This window comes from Gobius niger, assembly GCF_951799975.1.
Source record: "Gobius niger genome assembly, chromosome: 8".
Lineage (NCBI taxonomy): Eukaryota > Metazoa > Chordata > Actinopteri > Gobiiformes > Gobiidae > Gobius > Gobius niger.
In genome coordinates, this window is record NC_136859.1 from 19,347,427 (window position 1) to 19,366,187 (window position 18,761).

At 37.7% G+C, this 18,761-nt stretch overlaps 2 protein-coding genes across 2 annotated transcripts; one reads left to right on the forward strand and one right to left on the reverse strand.

The window, feature by feature from the left end:
* The first annotated feature begins 1,416 nt into the window (after positions 1-1,416).
* On the forward strand, positions 1,417-11,084 carry azi2 (5-azacytidine induced 2). Its single transcript, XM_079561192.1, has 8 exons — positions 1,417-1,573; positions 2,699-2,952; positions 3,491-3,607; positions 3,799-3,898; positions 4,127-4,260; positions 5,066-5,130; positions 7,128-7,228; positions 9,474-11,084. Exons 2-8 carry the CDS (start codon positions 2,734-2,736, stop codon positions 9,851-9,853), a joined length of 1,116 nt encoding a protein of 371 aa, XP_079417318.1. The 5' UTR covers positions 1,417-1,573; positions 2,699-2,733; the 3' UTR covers positions 9,854-11,084.
* Positions 11,085-11,621: 537 nt separating this feature from the next.
* On the reverse strand, positions 11,622-15,286 carry cmc1 (C-x(9)-C motif containing 1). Its single transcript, XM_079561174.1, has 4 exons — positions 15,144-15,286; positions 14,848-14,940; positions 11,914-12,004; positions 11,622-11,841 (listed from the first exon to the last, which is right to left on the reverse strand). The coding sequence occupies exons 1-4, from the start codon at positions 15,160-15,162 to the stop codon at positions 11,721-11,723; spliced, it is 324 nt and encodes a 107-aa protein (XP_079417300.1). The 5' UTR covers positions 15,163-15,286; the 3' UTR covers positions 11,622-11,720.
* Positions 15,287-18,761: the final 3,475 nt, after the last annotated feature.

Here is an 18,761-nt window from a genome sequence, read left to right on the forward strand (position 1 = left end):
TGTGTTGATTTATGTTTTTTTACCCTTCTATGGGATCTCAGAGTGTGAATAGAACTGCACCGTTCAACCATCTCTTGTATTTCCTCCATGAGTGACTGGGCACAGGTCAAAACTGCAAAAACATTGAAATGTGTTAAGTCATCAATGCAAGAATAATTGCTAATGAAAATTTATTTTAGACAAATTAAAAGACACAATTGGTGTGTTTTCTGCATTTGTGTAGGTTTTGCTCCAATAATATTGTAACAGGCCAAGTGGTAAGGAGGAAAGGATAAGCAGACTTTTGGAGCGGGGACAAATACAGTCGACCAACCTACTATCTCTGGTGAAGAGCATTATCAAAACATTTAATAATATTATTATAGATAGTGTTCTTACGTTCTCCAGTTAAAATCCTCAAGTCCTCAGCGCATCCCAGGGTGGCTATATTCTCCATCACTGATAAAAGAAGCCTAGTATAAAAACAATATGACCACATTAGCACTAGGGTTGAAACAACAAATCGATTAATCGACAACTAATTGATTATTTAAACAGTTGACAACTATTTTAGTAATTGGTTTATCGTTTTCTAGTAACACAGACTCAAATAGAGCAAAAATGACATGAAAACCCACTTTGTTTTTATTTCGGGTCTGTAGTGTTTTGTTTATTGAATATTTCATAAATATCTTTTAGTCTCATCCAATCGAAAGCAGAATTGGCACTGGGAGCCTCTAAAAACACTCACATTAAGTTTACTCCATCAACATGTTCTCAAATGATATCACTTTAGCTTTATGTAATTAAAAAAAAAAAACATTTTCATACACCAGTCACAGCCAAGCCATTAATCGATTAATCGTAAAAAAAAATAATCTGTAGTTTAATCGATTACCAAATAATCGTTAGTTGCAGCCCTAAATTAGCCTACACTGACGGGATAAATGCATAAGGTTCTCCAGATGTTAGTAATCTAACATGAAGAAACCTGCCTCAGACGACCCTGTGTCCGAAAGGCATCGACTAGACTTGACAAAGTAGCTACTCCAAAAAATCTGGCGCCTAAATGTGATCTAACCGCCAAAATGTAGATTTTACATTTACTTGAATGTTTCCATTTTTTTGTTATGTTGTTAAAAAGTTTTGAGTTACACCCACCTGGCAGCGAACTGTACTTGCTCGAAACCCCAAAGCTAAGTGCTGCTGCTATGGGCTGCCTCTGTCGTTTTTTTGTGTCATTTTTTTATTTCATGTATCTTTTTATTATTTATTTTTGTTTTATTTGTTTAACCCCTGGCACAGGTGTTTGTAACGCTACTATAACTGTTAAATAAAAATAAAATAAAAAAATAAAATAAAAACTAGCAGGATGTCGCACGTATCAGTATTTTGCTTTTATTGTGAAAATCCTCGGCTATGAAAGTCTCCCGGAAGTTTTTGTTTCTTCACCATCACCTGTCAGCGCTGTTACCGAGCGAATGTTCGGTCTCTGCTCTTTGTTTTTCCTCGCCCAAACCCTCGTTTATTGTGAACAATAAATGATTGTTTTTTTCGGTCGTCCGTGAAATAAGTGGCCTCGGTATCCAACACGGTTTGTATATGACTGAAAGCTCCTCAATGTTATTGCTTTAGTTAGAAATAGTGTTAGCCAAACGCTAGCTATGTGCCATCATCAAAACAACACAAAACACATCGACTGTTCAAATAATAGTCTTTCAGATTACTGAACGCAAGCTTCTTTGATTTAGCCGAACAAGCATGCAGTGTTTGGTATACATAAAGTATGACATGTGATAAACAGAACGCGGAAGCAAATTGCATTGTTAGCATTATAAATCAAACATTCTCATAAAACATTAACTGTTTTAACGAAATACATTTATTTTTTGGAGTGTTAGCTCTTCTGATCAGAAAGGAAAATGAAACTAAGCGACTGTTTTTTTTTTCTTCTTCTTTCCGTGGGCGCTTTCGATTTTATACCAGGCTGTACAAAGGTTGTATTTCGCAAAAAAAAAACACACAAAAAAGCACAAGTACAGTACAGTAAATGTTAGTCACAGTAGCGGATATATACTGCGATGCTGGTTTGTTGTCAGGAGCTAGTTTTGTATAAAAATGCTACACAATGCTATGTCATGTCCTGTACTGTATGTCACGTAGTTACTTGTAAACTTAATTTCAGGGAAACACAGTTGTACACACGTTTTCCATCGCAGACAAATATGAAGCTGTCATCTGTACTTGTTGGTGTTTTTATTTTACATCTGAACTATGGAATACATTTTATATTTTCAATATCTGACATGTCATTTTACAGTCATGCCACATAACTGTAACATTATTCAAGACTTATCTTATGCTCTGCATCTACAGTACTAAACAATGTGTAGAGCAAGCAAAATTTCTATTCATTTTGAGCCAACAAGTGAGAAGTAAGAGCTTATCAAACCATTTCATTTTGTAAAAGTCCTTGTTTTGGGCCTGACACCCTCACTTTTTAAAACCTGCTAATTATTTTTTTCACAAACTTTATACACTCATTATTGGGCGTATACAACAATCATGCAAAGTTTGAGGCTAATCCGTGATGGTCGAGCAAAATGAAACAGCCCAATAACCTATAGATGCTATTATAGTCTCAATGTGTGGCAATTATAACATAAACCCTAATACAGAATAATTTCACATGCTTAAACATTAATACTTTCACCTGCAGATCTTCTACCTGCGACACCGTAGGCCTTTGCTGCCATGGAGCCCCTGGCTGTGGATGATGACATATGCATCCTAAAATGTGAGACTGCCTCTACTGCGGCTGGAGAGAGTCCAGTGTCAGTGTGTGCCGGGGATGAATCCGTGGCGTCTCATTTTGCTCTGGTCACTGCCTACGAGGACATCAAGAAGAGACTCCGAGACACAGAGCGTGAGAACACGCTGCTGAGGAAGAGAGTGAAGCAACTGGAAGATAAGGTAAAAAGGAAAGATAAGGCAGACTAGACAAGAGTATGTGGGCTGTACAGTCAAACTAAGCTTTTGAAATGTGAGCAAAAGAATAAGTAATTATGAATGTCAACTTTTCCTCCAGTATGTTAGGGCTTCAGATACTGCATATGAAAACAAAATTAGAAAGTGAGTTTGGGAAAACAAAGCGGTTTTAACACAACACTTGGCAAAACTAGACAACAGGACAATTGGCATGCTAGCATTATTAATGTTTTTGGCCTACAGTCAAAGCTGAAAAACTATGAGAAATCAATCTGCTCTGTCTAAACACAATGAGCAGAGCTTTAAAAAGTGGGACAGCCAAGCACTGGCATAATCTATTATACCGTGATGGACAAATATTGAAATCATAACAAAGACAAACTGTCTCTGAATAATCCAAAAGACTGTTTTAGATGGTTTCATGAGTAGGTTAAGGTTTCATCATAAGCCTTGGTCAACCGCAAGGCATTATACATGTTTTTTTGTTTTGTCATTTTAATGTCTCATTTTATTTTTTGTACAGCTTTTTAGACCTGACGCACTCCCGCATGAGGGACCTCAGTATGTAAACAAGGCCTTCAGCGCTTACAGAGGCATCTATATCGAGAAGGAGGATCTGCAGATGGAGCTGAACAAACTGGTGCTTTCATATTTACGTTTACCTTCATCAATAACTTCAATAACTGTATAAGTCAAGTGTAAATGTGGTCGGTAATTTATTCTTGTGAACACATACAGTGCATATTTCTAAAAAGAAAAAAAAAGCATAGTGTTATCCAGAGTTTCTGTAAAGAATGCTGACTCCCCTTTGTGCCCTGTGTTTTCTGTCAGAAAAAGGAGAAGATTGAGAGTGAGCGGATGCTGACAGAGCAGCTACAGGCCAAAGAGCTGGAGCTGCTTCAGCTGAGGACAGAGATGGAGACCAGTCAAGGTACAGACAGAGCCTGTGTTATTATTGACAAATAAATACAGGTTCAATTATTTTTTAGTTTCTATGAAATATTCTTCTATTTATTGTCACTAAATATAATTGACCTTTTATTACCTAGATATTTGAACTCCGATATGTGGTCAACAGCTCACAATGAAAACTCATGAATATCCAATATATCAATTAAAACCTGAGCATTTTGATTAAGCTCTATTTGTTTATCTGCAGTGATGAAAAGCCTGAACAGCCCACAGGACTACTGGCAGGTGGACAGGGTCAGTACAGAGCTGAAGATTCATAAGCTACAGGAAGAACTGGAAAAAGTCACTCTGGAAAACAGCAGACTACTGGAGAGGAGTGGGGTGAGTGCCTAAGGCCCACAGTTGGCTCTGCCCTTGGGGCTCAATCTTGTGCTTCAAAATGCAGACTATATTGTAACATTTTGCGCTAAGTAGGAGCGGACTTTGAGACTTAGCACATTTAAGTGGGAAGTACGTGAGGTGGAGAAACGCTCATGGCCAATAGCGGAGTTATGTTCTAGAGCCTTTTTCCTCCAACCAGACTCCGCGGCCGGGAAGGGGCGAGGGAGAGGGGTTGTGGTGTTGTGGGGGGTTAACAGGGTCTCTTGAATCTGAATTGTATATTCACCTTATTCCAGAAGTTTGCATTGGTTCCGCCATGATTTGGGCCCGCCCCTTTTCTCCTATCAGTTTACATAGATCTGGAGAAGTCCAGATAAAATCAAATACTAGACAAAAACAATGCCGATTTTCGGGTGCGCTGAGAAACAGTGCAGTGTTGACATGTAAATACTGGACATTTTACACAACTCAATCTACTCAACATCAGATTTTAGCAGCGAATATTTTCCCTCGCCTCCATTTAAATCCGAAGTGTCAATACAACGGAAGTGCAGAAAAAGGCAAAAAGAGGCAAAAGTGGGCGGGCGGAATAAGGTGAACAGAGCTCAGGAATATGTTGCCAAAACTACTAAGTATTGTATAGATACAGGAGTTACAGTTCACATAAGTATTTACGAGTACTGACCTGGCATCAAAGGGAGTTTTTTCTCCTTTTCTTCTAATTTTCACGTTGTTTTTGTAATAATAGTCTTGGATTTTGCTAGTTCCATTAAAAATGGCAGATTAAAATGTGTGTCTATTTTAGGAGGATCCTCGCGAGCTTAATGGACCTGAAATCGACCAAAGTTGTGATTTAAAGCTCAATGTCAGGTAATATTTTATTCTCTATCAAATATTGGTTTGCAGGAATGCTGCTTGGATGTGAAGTTATTGTTTAAAGTATGTTTAAGACAATGTAATTGTGGTGCTCTTTAGTGTAGTGATCATTCCTTAACATGTAAAAGTAAGAAAAAAAAAAAGACCTCCTATCATCTATAACTATTCTAAATGACAGAAAACCAAACGGGTTATAGGAACTCATGCTCTCTTTCCCCATCCACGTCCTTCTAGTGAAAGTAACTTTAACAGAATACATTTACTGTATGTATCTATTCTAAATAACAATGTTAACATCTGAATGGAGCTGTTAGAAAATGGACCTTAAAATTAATGACTATCCCATATAAATCCATGGAGAAACATTGAATCAGTGCAATCATTTAACACCTTATTGTGAAGATTAGAAAATGTATCTCTTTTTCAGCAACATGAAGTAAACTTTCACCTGAAAACGTCTTTGTTGACTTCCCTAATCTGAAATGAAAAGAAAACAAATGGACCCTTTATTTAAAAGGGACAGTACACATTAATGTTTCTGTTAATGTGTCAGTATTAGCTGTAGAAGTAATTTTCACCTGGGCAAGGTGTATAGTGCAAACAATTAGAAAACTTTAGACACATTCGTTAACATAAATCATTTATTGATCAATTTGAATGTTCGTTCTGCGACTTACATAAGAGAAAAGACATTGGTGCAAGTACAGGTCGTACAGGTTGAGACATTAGAATGAAGTTATTGTATACAAAGCAACATGACAATTTAGGTGCACTTTAGTGTAGTGTTTCTCTTTGGCCACCAGAGGATGATGCCGCATCAGATAAGATGGTGTCTGTGATCTTATTTCACAACCTTAAACTCAACAACTGTAATGTTATATATCCAGAAGAACAGCCCTCCATGGAGATAATCCTTGAATTATCGCTCCATAGAGAAAATTGTTTTTATGTCAGCTGTTTTAGTGCAGTGTTAAAGCTCCCAGTGTTTGGCCTATTTTCAGTTGTTAAAAGCAGGTGCGGAAGACAAAGTGACGATGAGGTGTAGCATATTTTTCCCAGGTGTGTATTGGACAGTTGTGTATGTGCGAGGAATAAGCTTTTATTTTCTTTCTAGGACAGTGTTTCCGTTTACACTTTGGTTTATGTATTTCTAATGTAATAAATACATTAGTAATTTTAATACTAACCATTACTATTTGCAATAATATGTGAGTATGGTCTCTTTGATAAAGTCTCTTAATCATAGTGTACCGCTGCATTCATGTGGTCCGCTGAAAAATGCAAATGAACACTCAAATGGAGATCATGTGTAACACTCACACCTTAAAACGTCCATACCTGACTTTGGGAATTAGCTGATTTGTTCATTCATTTTTTAATTTGAGCTTTTAAGTGAAATGTTGCTCCTTCTATAAGTTCACTGTGAGCTGTTGTCATTGGAGTGACGTCATTGTGAGAAAACCAACAGCATTACATTGTTGTACAACAGTTTGTTTAGTTAAACATTACTCAGTAATAAAAGACCAATTTGATTTGGTGAAATCAAATTCCCCACTTTTCCCAAATAAAACGTAAATAAAATACAAACTAAGTGGGAACGATTGCATCACACCTCGGGAAAACGAATTCCCAGGCAACATGAACGCAGCAATAGCGTACAATTCCGATATTACTCTATGGATATTGCAAAAATGCATGAAATGTCTTACAGAAAAAGCACTTTTAAACAATCACTGCATTGATTTTAATGAAAAGGACCACATCAATTGACTTAAACTAAAAAGCAACCAAAATCATGTAAAAATTGGATTGTTTGTTTAAAAAAAAATATATATATATATATATATTATATATTATATATTATATATTATATATTATATATTATATATTATATATATATTGTGTTACACACCTGCTTTTGAATAGCATTGGTAATGCTCATTTAACATAATTTATAACAAATGCATCACTGTGCTCTTGATTGTGTGCAGAGAGAAGGCTATGCACACATATGAAGCTTTGCACTGTGAAGTGTCCCGACTCCATTCAGAGCTAAAGCACCAAAATGGACTGATCCGAAAACTAAGACAAGGTGAGAGAAATATCAAATACTATGCATACATTTATTATGGAGAATTCATCTTAAATTCAGAGGTCAAAAAATTAGGTTGCACTTCACAGCTCAGTAATAATAGGAGAGATGCGTTGTAGCACTTGTGCTCACCTGCAGTCCCTGGGCAGGCTGAAAAGTCTTGAAAAAAGCACATATTCATCATACATTTCCCCCAAACAGCATTAAAATTATCACACACATTTATTCCTAAGCTTTCATTTGTAAATACACTCTCGCATACACACCAATTACACTACATTGTGGGAACAGGTTTGTTTTAAAAGAAGCTATTTTTTTGGCCTGCTGTGAAACAGTGTTAGTACAGTGTTTTATAAATCATTATCCAAACAGAAATACTCACATAGCTGTTTATTTGGCTACATAATAAAGTGACCGCTAAAAAGTTTCTGCATGAGCCTTCCTCAACGCTCTGAGAAAGGCTCATGCTGAAACGCATTAACCATGTTTGGTTGTCATACAATCAAACATAGTTAATTATTAAGTTTGCTTGTTTAATCAACACTGTAAATGACAAGCATTGTCATTGATACTAGGTCAAGCATAGGTTTATGACTAGTAATTCATATTATTTTAATGAATTACATATAATGTAGAGAAATTTCATATCGTCTCTCGGTCAAATGCTTTACCCAATGTTTCCCTTCTTCATTTGGTCACTGTATTATCTACTGTGAATTAGATGTTTTCATAATCTTTTTTTACATACTAAATATATTTTTGTATAATAATAATAAGTTGCTGCCTGGGTTCGTGTTGCTGCTGTTGGTCAAGTTCAGCAATATCATTCACACATGGATGACGAGTGTGTAATGTGTCCTTTTTGGTGACAGGCATTGTGTATGTTTGTTTTTAGTGAAATCACATCACACATAAAGAGCTGCACTCTCTGGCCATATGTTGGCCATTTGACCCATTTATAACTAGAACCAGTGGAGGAGTGAGTAATGCAACTTACAGTATACTTACATCTTTAAGTAAAACAAGCAAATTGTCTTTTTTTTGTGCAGTGTGTTATGAAATACTTATCGGTGTAATGTCAGCATCTTGTCTTTTTGTAGAAAAATAAGCACTAAAATGGAGGATATAATTCCTTTGAAGTAACGAAAGGCTTTTTAAAGAAGTCACTGTTATTAGGAGTGCTTCTGACACAGTGTGTTTGGAGGTGTGATAAGACAGCAGATATTTTCAAAGTATTCAAACACTTTGACAAAAGATGTCAAGAAAAAGGCTGTTCTTTTGCCATTGCTCAGAGAAGCAAAGACGTATTACCATTATTGTCAATTCTCTCGGTGTGTCACAGGAGCAGACCAGGAGGTGAAAATTAGTATGAAATATGGCAAGAAAATAAATCTTGGCCTATTTATTCCACTGAATAGAAGGCTAATCCCATAACTTAGATGAGGCAGATAGAGCGAGAGAAGAAAAACAGTTGTGGCAAAGAAATTGAGAGTGAAGTTGGGTGGGGGGGCAGAGGGGGGCTTTTCACTCATAATGTGCATCTGTATTCTTCTAATGTCCCTGCTTTGGAATCACTTTTATTCAAATCCTAGACTCAGGAGACCCTCTCCTGGAACAGTAGCGAGCAGGGATGGATGGATAGATGTGTGGATGAAGAGAGGTACTGAAGAAGATACTCTCATTTAAACTTTATTATTTGCTCAAAATGATTATTTGATAGTAAAGCGATAGTGTATGTCAGATTAGGACATTTGTTTTTGCATGATGAAAATGATGGAAATGAAAGGATTATCTCCTGCTCACGGGTTTCTTTAATTAGATTCTGTTGAACAGAGTTTTTCTGATTACTTCTGAATGCTGCCCAAAACATAAGATGTCATATTCATGCAGTGGATAGTTTGTATCGTACAATAGTTGCATGAAATTGTATATTTTCCAGGCTATGGAGCCATTACGCTCTGATTATTGACAGATGCTTTGAGTTTTCATAAAACTATCTTTCAACAAATGCTGTAGTATTAATAACTTGAGATGCGTAAAAAACAGTCATACACATCATGATGAATATTTGATATAACACATCATGTGACTGCATGTGATATAATCCCTTATGTGACTTGTAATCCCAAACACATTTCTCAAACTTTTCACTGTTCAAAAACATTTCCTTTTTCAACAAAACAAATAAATATAAAACCAAACTCAAAAACTTTTTATAAACTTTCTTCTGATTCACTCTTTTCAGCCACTTCCACAGTCCCAGTGCAGTGTCTGGATGATGTGGAAAAGAACAATAACCAAGTTTCGAAGGCAGCGATGTCGCAGCCTCCAGGCACCCCTCCATGCGCAGACAGCCTAAGAGAGGACTGCTGGTACAACGGGCCGTGGCCCTCCCAGCACTGCTCAGGTGAGGTTCTGCTGGGTACGGACTCCTGCTCTGTGGTTCTGCCCCCTCCCCCTTTGAACCAGGCCTCTTTAGACGACAGCTCTCGATCCTTCCCCAGCCCCCCTAAACCCAGCGACGCTCTCTTCTGGGAGGGACACTCCAACTCCAACTCCTCGTCTTCAATGGGCCACTGCAGTCCCAGGAGCCCGCCCAACACAGAGTTGGCTAAACCTTACTAAGGGGATCGTCATTAGTTAAATAATTGTATCAAAGGACAAGCAACTCTAAACCCTGCCAGAGTTACCACCTTACCTGCCTTAAATTGACACACCAACTCTTTGGGCTGGAATTGACTGGACCTACTGGTTGGGATCAATGGGGGCCAAAAGTGGCCTTTTGAGGTAAAGACTTTGTCTATGTACTATGGTTAATTTAGCTCCTCTGTGAAGTTCATTTATGGACTCATTTGGCAGAGGAACATGTTGAAAAGCCCCTTCAGTAGAATCAGTGTCAGTCTGTCCATCTATGTATGTACCATCTGTAAATCATCCATACATCTTATGTTTCTTTTATGTATTATGTGTGTTCATCTGTGAGCATCTCTCACCTGCCTCAAGCAGGATCTTTCAGTGTATGGATGGCAGACCCAGGGCTGTGATGTACCACAGGAGGACAGTAACTGTCAGATAATCACAATATTTAAACGTGTACATTAATGTTTGTTTTTTCAATCATTCGACAGATCTATCGTGAGAAAGCAATTACTGCCTTGGTGCATTGATAGACCGATAATAATGTAAACAAAATCACTTGCACCAAATATAATCGGCTGTTTACAATTCATCATAAGTAACTAAGAAAGCTGCTGAAAAATGTACACAAAATTTCACCTGTATTATTTTCTAGATGACAAAGAAATGTATGAAGGAATGCTGTGCATTTTTAAAAGCTTGTGAGGTTTTTCCACATAAACTCCCCATTATGAATATCAAGTTTAAAACCCGCTTCCATTTGTGAACATTTTAAAATAATACATTTGTAAAGTGTGACTTGTGCTGATACAGTAAGCATACTCTCGAAGATAGACCACAGAAGAATGTGTAAATTGTATAAATGTAGTATATGGTGGGCTGAAGTACTCTGCCAAAATGCAGTTTTGCACTCCAAACCATTTTGTTTTCATGTCACACTTAAATAGGCCCTGGTGGGTTACAGAGCTGCCTGTGATGCTGGCAGCACAGTGCATTTGTATTGGTGTGGACTGTGACTCATGACTGGTGCATAAAGCACAAAGTGCTATGGATGTTTAAAAGACACATTTAATTTCTTCTTTTTTCTGAGAACTGGTCATTTTGTTCTTTTTTTTAATTATTATTATTTACAGCAGTAGTTTCATACTTCTGTAAACAATTTGCAAGCCAAAATGCAATGTACAGTAGATATGGAGTTATATTTTAGATTCCCTGCACTTCAGACTGTTTGTAAATACAATAAATTAAATTAACTTGACTGAGACGTGCCATTTTTGTGCCTTTTGATTAAAATGGGCTAGCTGTAACGAGGCAAAAGCATTAAGTTGTGTCATTGTCTGCAAAGTGAAACTTGTCCTGAGGCCCATCCCTAGATGTCGTTGGAGCAACCGGTCATGAAAATCCATGTCCAGACCTTGAGCGAAGAAGCCTGACTGTTTAAGGCTGATGAGGGTGACGGAGAAAAGAGAACGGGTAAACATCGTCACTAAGCTGATAATCTGAGCAGGATATAAAAATGTTATATATAATATGTAAAATAAATAATATTAGTACCTGAATATTTACAGAAGCAGTTGAAACGAAATAATGACATTTTTCCATTACATTTATTGAAGCATTGCAGTTTTCTATAGCCTATACATCTTGCATTTGCCCAAATAAAAGTACTAGTAGGGAAGTTGTTTTTTCCTCTCTCTCAAAAAAGAAAGCGGCAAACAGGACTTGGACTGATTGTTCGAATCATGTAAGTCTTGTATTTCGCTATTGTAAATAATCAGTATTTCATTATTTTTATTATGAATAATATTCATGAATCATTTTATAAATACAGATTTTACATTGAAAGTTTGAAGTATTACATGCTCGTTGGCAGTTTTTGTATCCTGTGCTTTCTTCGGATTCCAGTCCGTTCATATTCCAGCTTCTCCTGGATGTACTCTTTCTTGCACTCCTGAAAAAAGTCTGGGTCTTGATAACTGGAGAAAAGCAAAACATTAAAGTTATAGAAAACATTAGTGACTAGCTTTTGTGTCAATATGAATACATACTGCTTTATGAGACAGTCTTTCATTGCAGCGTTTTCCTCCCGACATTTAAACACCATAGTGAAGCCAGACTCTTTACAGCAGTGGCTAAAAGCTGAAAAACAAGACATCGCAAAATATAGTAAAGTACAATAAAACAAAAGCATACACACCATTCGTAATCATAATAGCTTCTTTAATATTTCTTACATTTTGTACAAATCAGAAACACATTTCAACAGATTTTTTTTTCTATTGAAAAAAAGGTAACAATTCACAATTGTCGTACGATAAACAGAAACACTACTGTGACAACATACTGATTGTGCATGGAATCATTAATGAAAGTATATATATATATATATATATATATATATATATATATATATATATATATATATATATATATATATATATATATATATATATATATATATATATATATATATATATATATATATATATATATATATATATATATATATATATATATATATATATATAAAAAAAACCTTTTCTGGAAACTTCTATTACATAATATTTGCATGCTTTCTTATTATTATTCATTATTATCATTTTCAATTTCACTTTTCTATTCACTCAAAAACACAATAACCTTACAATTAAATTAAGAAGAAACAGTAGTGCTATTTTTATAAGATGGACTGTATTTTTGCCAGGATTTATCAAAAGGCAGAACCAATGTTAAATAATGATTAGCGTCATCATCACTTGAGATGGAGCCAACAGCACCTCCACAAGGGTGCTTTAGCGACTTGGTGCCCCGGCTTGCACTTTAATCCAGATTCAGAGTGTACGTTTCTTACTGTAAACAAGGTGTTGAAGAGTTTGAGTCTTCACCTTTTTAGCACGCTCTTTCTCAAGGCTTTGATTAAAAGCACTGCCCTCGTCCCCTCTGAGCCGCTGAGTTCTTAATTAGCTTTATCAGTGGAATCTGTATTGTCATCACACAGACACTTTCATCAGGATGCTAATGTGGTTTAAAAAAAAAAAAAAAACAAGAAGCACAAAACCAATTTAGGAGAGCAGAATAGTGCGACTAATCTAATCAGCCAACGCCTCAGCCTTGTCCCCTGGTGCACGGCTGCTGAGGAGCGGCTTTCAGATGGCATGAAAAAGGGATGAGATGGATGGGACAATGTATATAAAGAGGTTCTGAATTTCAAGCAGTTGGGCTTTACATATAAGGTACAGGATGGAAGTCTTAGTTTAGCAGAAAGCAAATGAATCTAGTAACTTAATTGGAAAAGGGCTGCGCAATTAATCAAATTTTAAACAAATTGTGGTTAAATCTATGGCTGATCACACTCGCAGAATTGACCTGACTACAGCCAATCATGTGGGAGTAACAACTCATGGTTTGGAGTTTGCACTTGGGAGAAAATGGAATCTAGTTTGTGTTGAATGGTGCTGTAGGGTGCAGCTGTATGGTGTAAAGAAAAAACGGATCCAAATGAGAAAGCAGAAAATAAAGTAAATTCATTCTTTTCTTTACACATGGGAAAATATGTCATTTCAGGTGAAACCACAATTTCATAACGGCACAATGATATTCAGCTGAAAAGCAAACACAAACACATTCACACAGGAAAACTGTTTGTATATGACCCTCACAGAAGTCATAGTACGGAGGTCAGAGGTGTGAAAATGAGTGGGATGACAAGAGAGTTATTTGAGGGGGTTTCCGCTCCCGCAGACAGTCGTCTCAAGAATTGTGTCTGAGTGCAGAACCCAGCATTTAGCATCACAGGTTGATGTAATGTCTCCAGTGCTTTGCACAAAAATCATACGCCTATAACCGGCCTGAATGTAATCTTTTATTCCCTTCAATTATTTTTATGACGCAGACATTTTCTTTTCTTCTTTACAACTGAGAAATTCCAGTTACAGCTACAAATTGCAGATCAGAAGACATGTTCTAAACAACTAACGGTCAAATCAAGAATAATCCTGATAAAGTTCCACTGAGACGAGGATCCTAACACACTGTGTAATAGTTTGGCAGGGACACTAACACCGTGGCGGAGCACAAAACACAACAACGGCCCAGCGCCTCATTGGGACTCCATTCACAGCCCTGAAGGACATCCAGAGGAGACAGTCCCTTCAACAGGATCATAATACAACATCGTATGGGACTTTTCTCACCCTGCCCACACACTGTTCAACCTTGTTCCCTCTGGAAGGCATTATAGACACTTCTGCACCAGGACAAACACAATGGTTCTTTTACTGCCTTGGGGGTCTCCTTAATATACACTTTACTTCACTTTTGCACCTGATATTTTCAATGGCACTGTAAGATTCTGTAAATAATCTGTGCATGGTAATGACATTGGTACACTACAATACCAAAGGCAGGTAGTACTTAGTAACAACTTTTACTCAAGTACATCATGTACTTGAGTCACTTTTTGAAGTAATTGTACTTCTTTGAGTAGTTTTACCATACAGGTTCGTTTTACTTCTACCTGAGTAACATTATGTCTGTATTCTTACTCGAGTAAAACATATAGTTACTCGTTCCACAATGAGTAAATCAGTGAGTGGCAAAAGCATAATTTTGACGCATAAAATAGATGTAGTTTGTGTTTCATTAACTTTATTGTTCTCATAATTTCTACTGAATCTCCTGAATCGTCCTTCAGGCTTTACTCGGTACTCACAGTACTCAAGTACATGTACTTTTTACTTTGCTACTCTTACTTTTCAAGCTATTCTAACTCTGACGGATATTAACTTGCCTTCATGCTTTGGTTAGCAGCTAAAGTGCATAGCTGGATATAAAGCAGAATACCTTACCTATCCTATAATACTATCAGCTTTCCACGTGGCTGTAATTGATTTGCAATAACGTTTATGTTCATGTCGTGCAGGCCGGGGCAGAAGACAGACGCAACACAAAGAAATAAGATGGAAGCATGTTTGGGTGCATACCTTGTACGTGTTCGACACAGCGCTCTCTCGCCTTCTCTCTCATCATCTTTGGGATAAGGACATCCAACTCCACATGCCTCAGCTGAATTTCCTCTATAGAAAGATGAGGACACGTTACATTTTTGTCAGCACTAATGTTACAGTCTAAAATATGTTGTATTCTACGAAAACAATACCCCCTGTAGCTTTTTGTTATTGTGGATGTACATAGCTAAAAAACACTGCGCCAACATGCGGTTTACCTCCTGGACACACGCGACACAGAGCGCAATGCACAAACAGTCAATGACTATTACCTGCACTTGTCGTTTCCATTGTAGAGATCGAAGATAAATGCTGAATATTATCTAATCGTCGTGACCTACAGTCATGCTACTGAACACTTAGCTAACAGAGCAAAACACTTCCGCTGACGCAGTTTCACCCCAAGGACTACATTTCCCATAATCCAAAATGAGACCTTCGAAACGCGCGACAAACTTCAATATTCACAATAAAATTATAAGCTATTTAAGAAGAAAAGTCCTAGTTTTCCCGGAACTATCAATAAATACTTAAAAAATCCTGATAAAGGTTTGTCGAGACTCCAGGGCCAGAGTTTGGCGCAGGTCCGGGGGGCGGAGCTATGCCCTGAGCAACTTTTATTTATTTGTTTATTCATTTATTCATTTAGTTCGTTATTTAGTTATTTATTCATTCAATCATTTAGGCTATTTATAAACATCTAGGCTATACAGATGATTACAATGATGATACAAGTGATTAACAACAAGCACAGTATAATCAAGTAGGCTTATATTGTAGTCTATTTGTGTATTGTTGTAATTCTAGATAGGCGTACATAATTATCCAGTTTGGCTTATAGTTTATGACCATTTAACTTGTATATGGTACTTTCCAAGGATTACCAGTTGTGTTAAGGCCTCATATAGGCCTACACTGTGTCTATAATAACAGTGGTAGCCTATTGATCGGGTAAGATTTGCATCTCATGACACATGTCCAAAAGACTTTACTGAGTAAAATGAACCTTTGAAAAATAAAGTTGTAGATCAGAATTGGTCAGATGGAGACACCTGACAGCTGAAGGTTCCATTGTGATTCCATGTCAAGTGACGTCAATCTTACCCTATCAACACAGAATGAATGCAGCGTGGCACACAAACGGTAAAATGTATTCAGGATTATTGAAGATTTATTCATTTATTTTACAGTCTACGACAGGGGTCACCAACCTGAGCCGAGAGCTACTTCAAGAGCATAAAGTTGTTCAAGGGCCACCCAGTTAAAAAGAATATCCTGAATATTTAAAGTTTAACTGTTTAAATATAGACTATTAAGCATATTACTGTATATGACAAATTCAAGCTCAAGTCTCAAGAACACAAATAACTGTATTTCTAACATCAAGGTGTAGGACACTGAAGTGTTATATTTCTAAGTCTCAAGGGCTACTGGGGATACCTCAAAAGGCACCTGCAGTACCCGCGGGCATAAGGTTGGTGATGCCTGTGGACTTCTTCTCCAGGAAGCCATAAGAAACCGCTTTATGTCATTAATGAATACAGGCCTGTGACGTCTTAACAGGCGCAACTTCACAAAACAAAATCCTCCCTGCTGTGACATGTGTTGACAGGTCAAAGGTTATCTCGGGAACTCGGGCATCAAAATGACACCACTTGACAAGTGGTATTTACCATAATTACGAGACCACATGAAGACAGCATAACACTATGGTACCTGTACCATAGTTTTAGAACCGCTATAGCCTAAGCCAAAATAATGTTCACCGAACCTTCTATACACACAATAGACCCTTTTCTCTCAATTATTGTTCACAAATCGGACAGAAAATCTGTCAGTATGACCAAGGGGCGACGGTGGCGCAGTTGGTAGAGCAGGTTGTCTTGTGATTGGAAGGTTGATGGTTCCAGCTCCCGCAAAAGCCTTGGCTGACACTTCACCCTACTAACCTCCGGTGTCTGTGTACATGGTGTGTGAATGGGTGACTGGTTCCTTACTGTGAAGCTCTTTGGGCCTTATAAAGGTAGAAAAGCTGTTGAGTCCATGTATCATTTGCAGCACATCTCCTTGAGAGTTTAGAGTCAGATCAGCCTCTTGAAATGCCACACTTTTGAGGTAGGCCTAAGTTGAATAATTATTATGATTTGGTTTGTGTGCTGTTTTGCAGCTGAGCAGTGTGTGGCAGGGGGCGGGGCAGACTTTACACCTGCACGTCCCAATCAATCTCAGTATGAATGCCTGGATGTTTCAGCACCACCCTGCCAGATAATTCCGTTCTGTTCGGTAGCGCTTCTCAGGTCCTGGATTTTAAAGCACATTTTGGTTTACGTAAAGGCTACCTGCATTAGACTTACCTGCTGTTCCTCCATCTGTCCAGATTCTCCCTGTGTCTAGTTCTTAGTGTCCCACTCCTCGTATCCTGCTCCTGCTCGTCGGCCAGTTTCATGGCTCCACTGCCTGCCTTCACAATTTGTAAAAAAAATAATAATAAATAAAAGTCAACTTGCCTCCTGCATCTGTCTCGGCTTTGGGGTCCGCTAGTTAAACACAACAATCTCTGCAAAGGAGAACTGTGCATTAACACAGATTTAGACAGATTTGTAAACAATATTTGAAAGGAATCGATCTATTGTATATAGAAAATGTTTCATGTCTTTGAGTTCAGCACATGAAAAACGGGAGCAAAAACAAAAGTGTTCATATTTTTGTGTAAATTGAGCGCGAGGCTCAGGGTTGAATCTGACCACAGATTCTTTTCAGTTCCACCACAACAAGCTGTCACAACATTGAATAGACATAGGCCCAATGTAGACAGCAGCAGCAAACGTCTTCTTCAGATCAACCACACGCCCAGTGCGCAGCAGTCACATTTCACACTCACCCACTCTATTCCAGTCAGTGCGACGTGAGAGAGGATACAGTGCACTGTCTGCCGATGGTTCTCACAGCTCTCTGAAGTCGCCTTCAGGTCTTCAGGCTGCCACCTTTCTTTGTAGTTTTGCACAAAGAGACCACATGCCAACACCTGTTTTTGACCAAGATAAAAAATCTGTCAAATGTCTTTTCATATTAATTTAGTTGATTGATATATTCTTTGCCCTTTTACTCGGGCTAGTAAATAAATTAGGGCGGTGCCACAAAAAAGGGTGTAAAGCCTTTCTGGAATGCCCATCTTCAAAAATTCTAAAAAGAACGAACACTAGCAGAGAGAGAGTTTCACGAGTAAAGTGCTTCAAAATAAACAAGATCCACCTGAAGGAAAATTATAAGCAGAAACTGTCACTTTTTTGACAAATATATAAGATGTTTATAAAAGAAGGTTTAATTGTATTCTACAAAAAATTTGGAAAGAGATTGATAAATTGGGACCACAAAAAATTAAGACAATTCCTATGAAGGTCATCATGGTGCAGTGGAGCTGAGAAAAGAGTGAGTGGTTAAAAAATGGAAACTGGATTTTTCAACAAAAAGTTAAAAATGTGATCTTACATGGTTTGCCCATGTATGCCGCCTGTGTGTCCCCTGTGCTAAACTATGTTGCTGGTGTGTGGGGGGCCTGCAGAGCCCAGCCTTGGACGCTGTAGAAAACCGTGCAGTCCGCTGCAAGGTTTGCCTTCCCTGGTCTTAGAGACTGGCAGGTTCACTGAAACCCCTGAAGAGGACAGACTCTGTAGATTGTGTGAGTTAGGAGAGGTTAAAAGTGCAATTCATTTTGTGTTATATTGTCCACGGTACAATGATCTTCAAAATGTTTTAATAGGTGGCGTTCACGATTTAGAATGTGATGATGTCATAATGTCAGGTGGAGGGCAGGGCCAATACAACTCAATGGGAGAAATGCCGTTTTTGTAAGAAATCTCCAAGACGAAAATTGACAAATGTTTTTCCAC

Excerpts from the sequence above, each read along its gene's own strand:
- cmc1 (XM_079561174.1), bottom strand. Across the intron at positions 12,005-14,847 it reads CTGTGTCGAACACGTACAAG|CTTTTAGCCACTGCTGTAAA; the intron begins GTATGCACCCAA and ends CTTGTTTTTCAG. Across the intron at positions 11,842-11,913 it reads AAAGACTGTCTCATAAAGCA|TTATCAAGACCCAGACTTTT; the intron begins GTATGTATTCAT and ends GCTTTTCTCCAG.
- azi2 (XM_079561192.1), top strand. The coding sequence starts at position 2,734 with ATGGAGCCCCTGGCTGTGGATGATGACATATGCATCCTAAAATGTGAG. Across the intron at positions 3,608-3,798 it reads AGATGGAGCTGAACAAACTG|AAAAAGGAGAAGATTGAGAG; the intron begins GTGCTTTCATAT and ends GTTTTCTGTCAG. Across the intron at positions 4,261-5,065 it reads GACTACTGGAGAGGAGTGGG|GAGGATCCTCGCGAGCTTAA; the intron begins GTGAGTGCCTAA and ends TGTCTATTTTAG.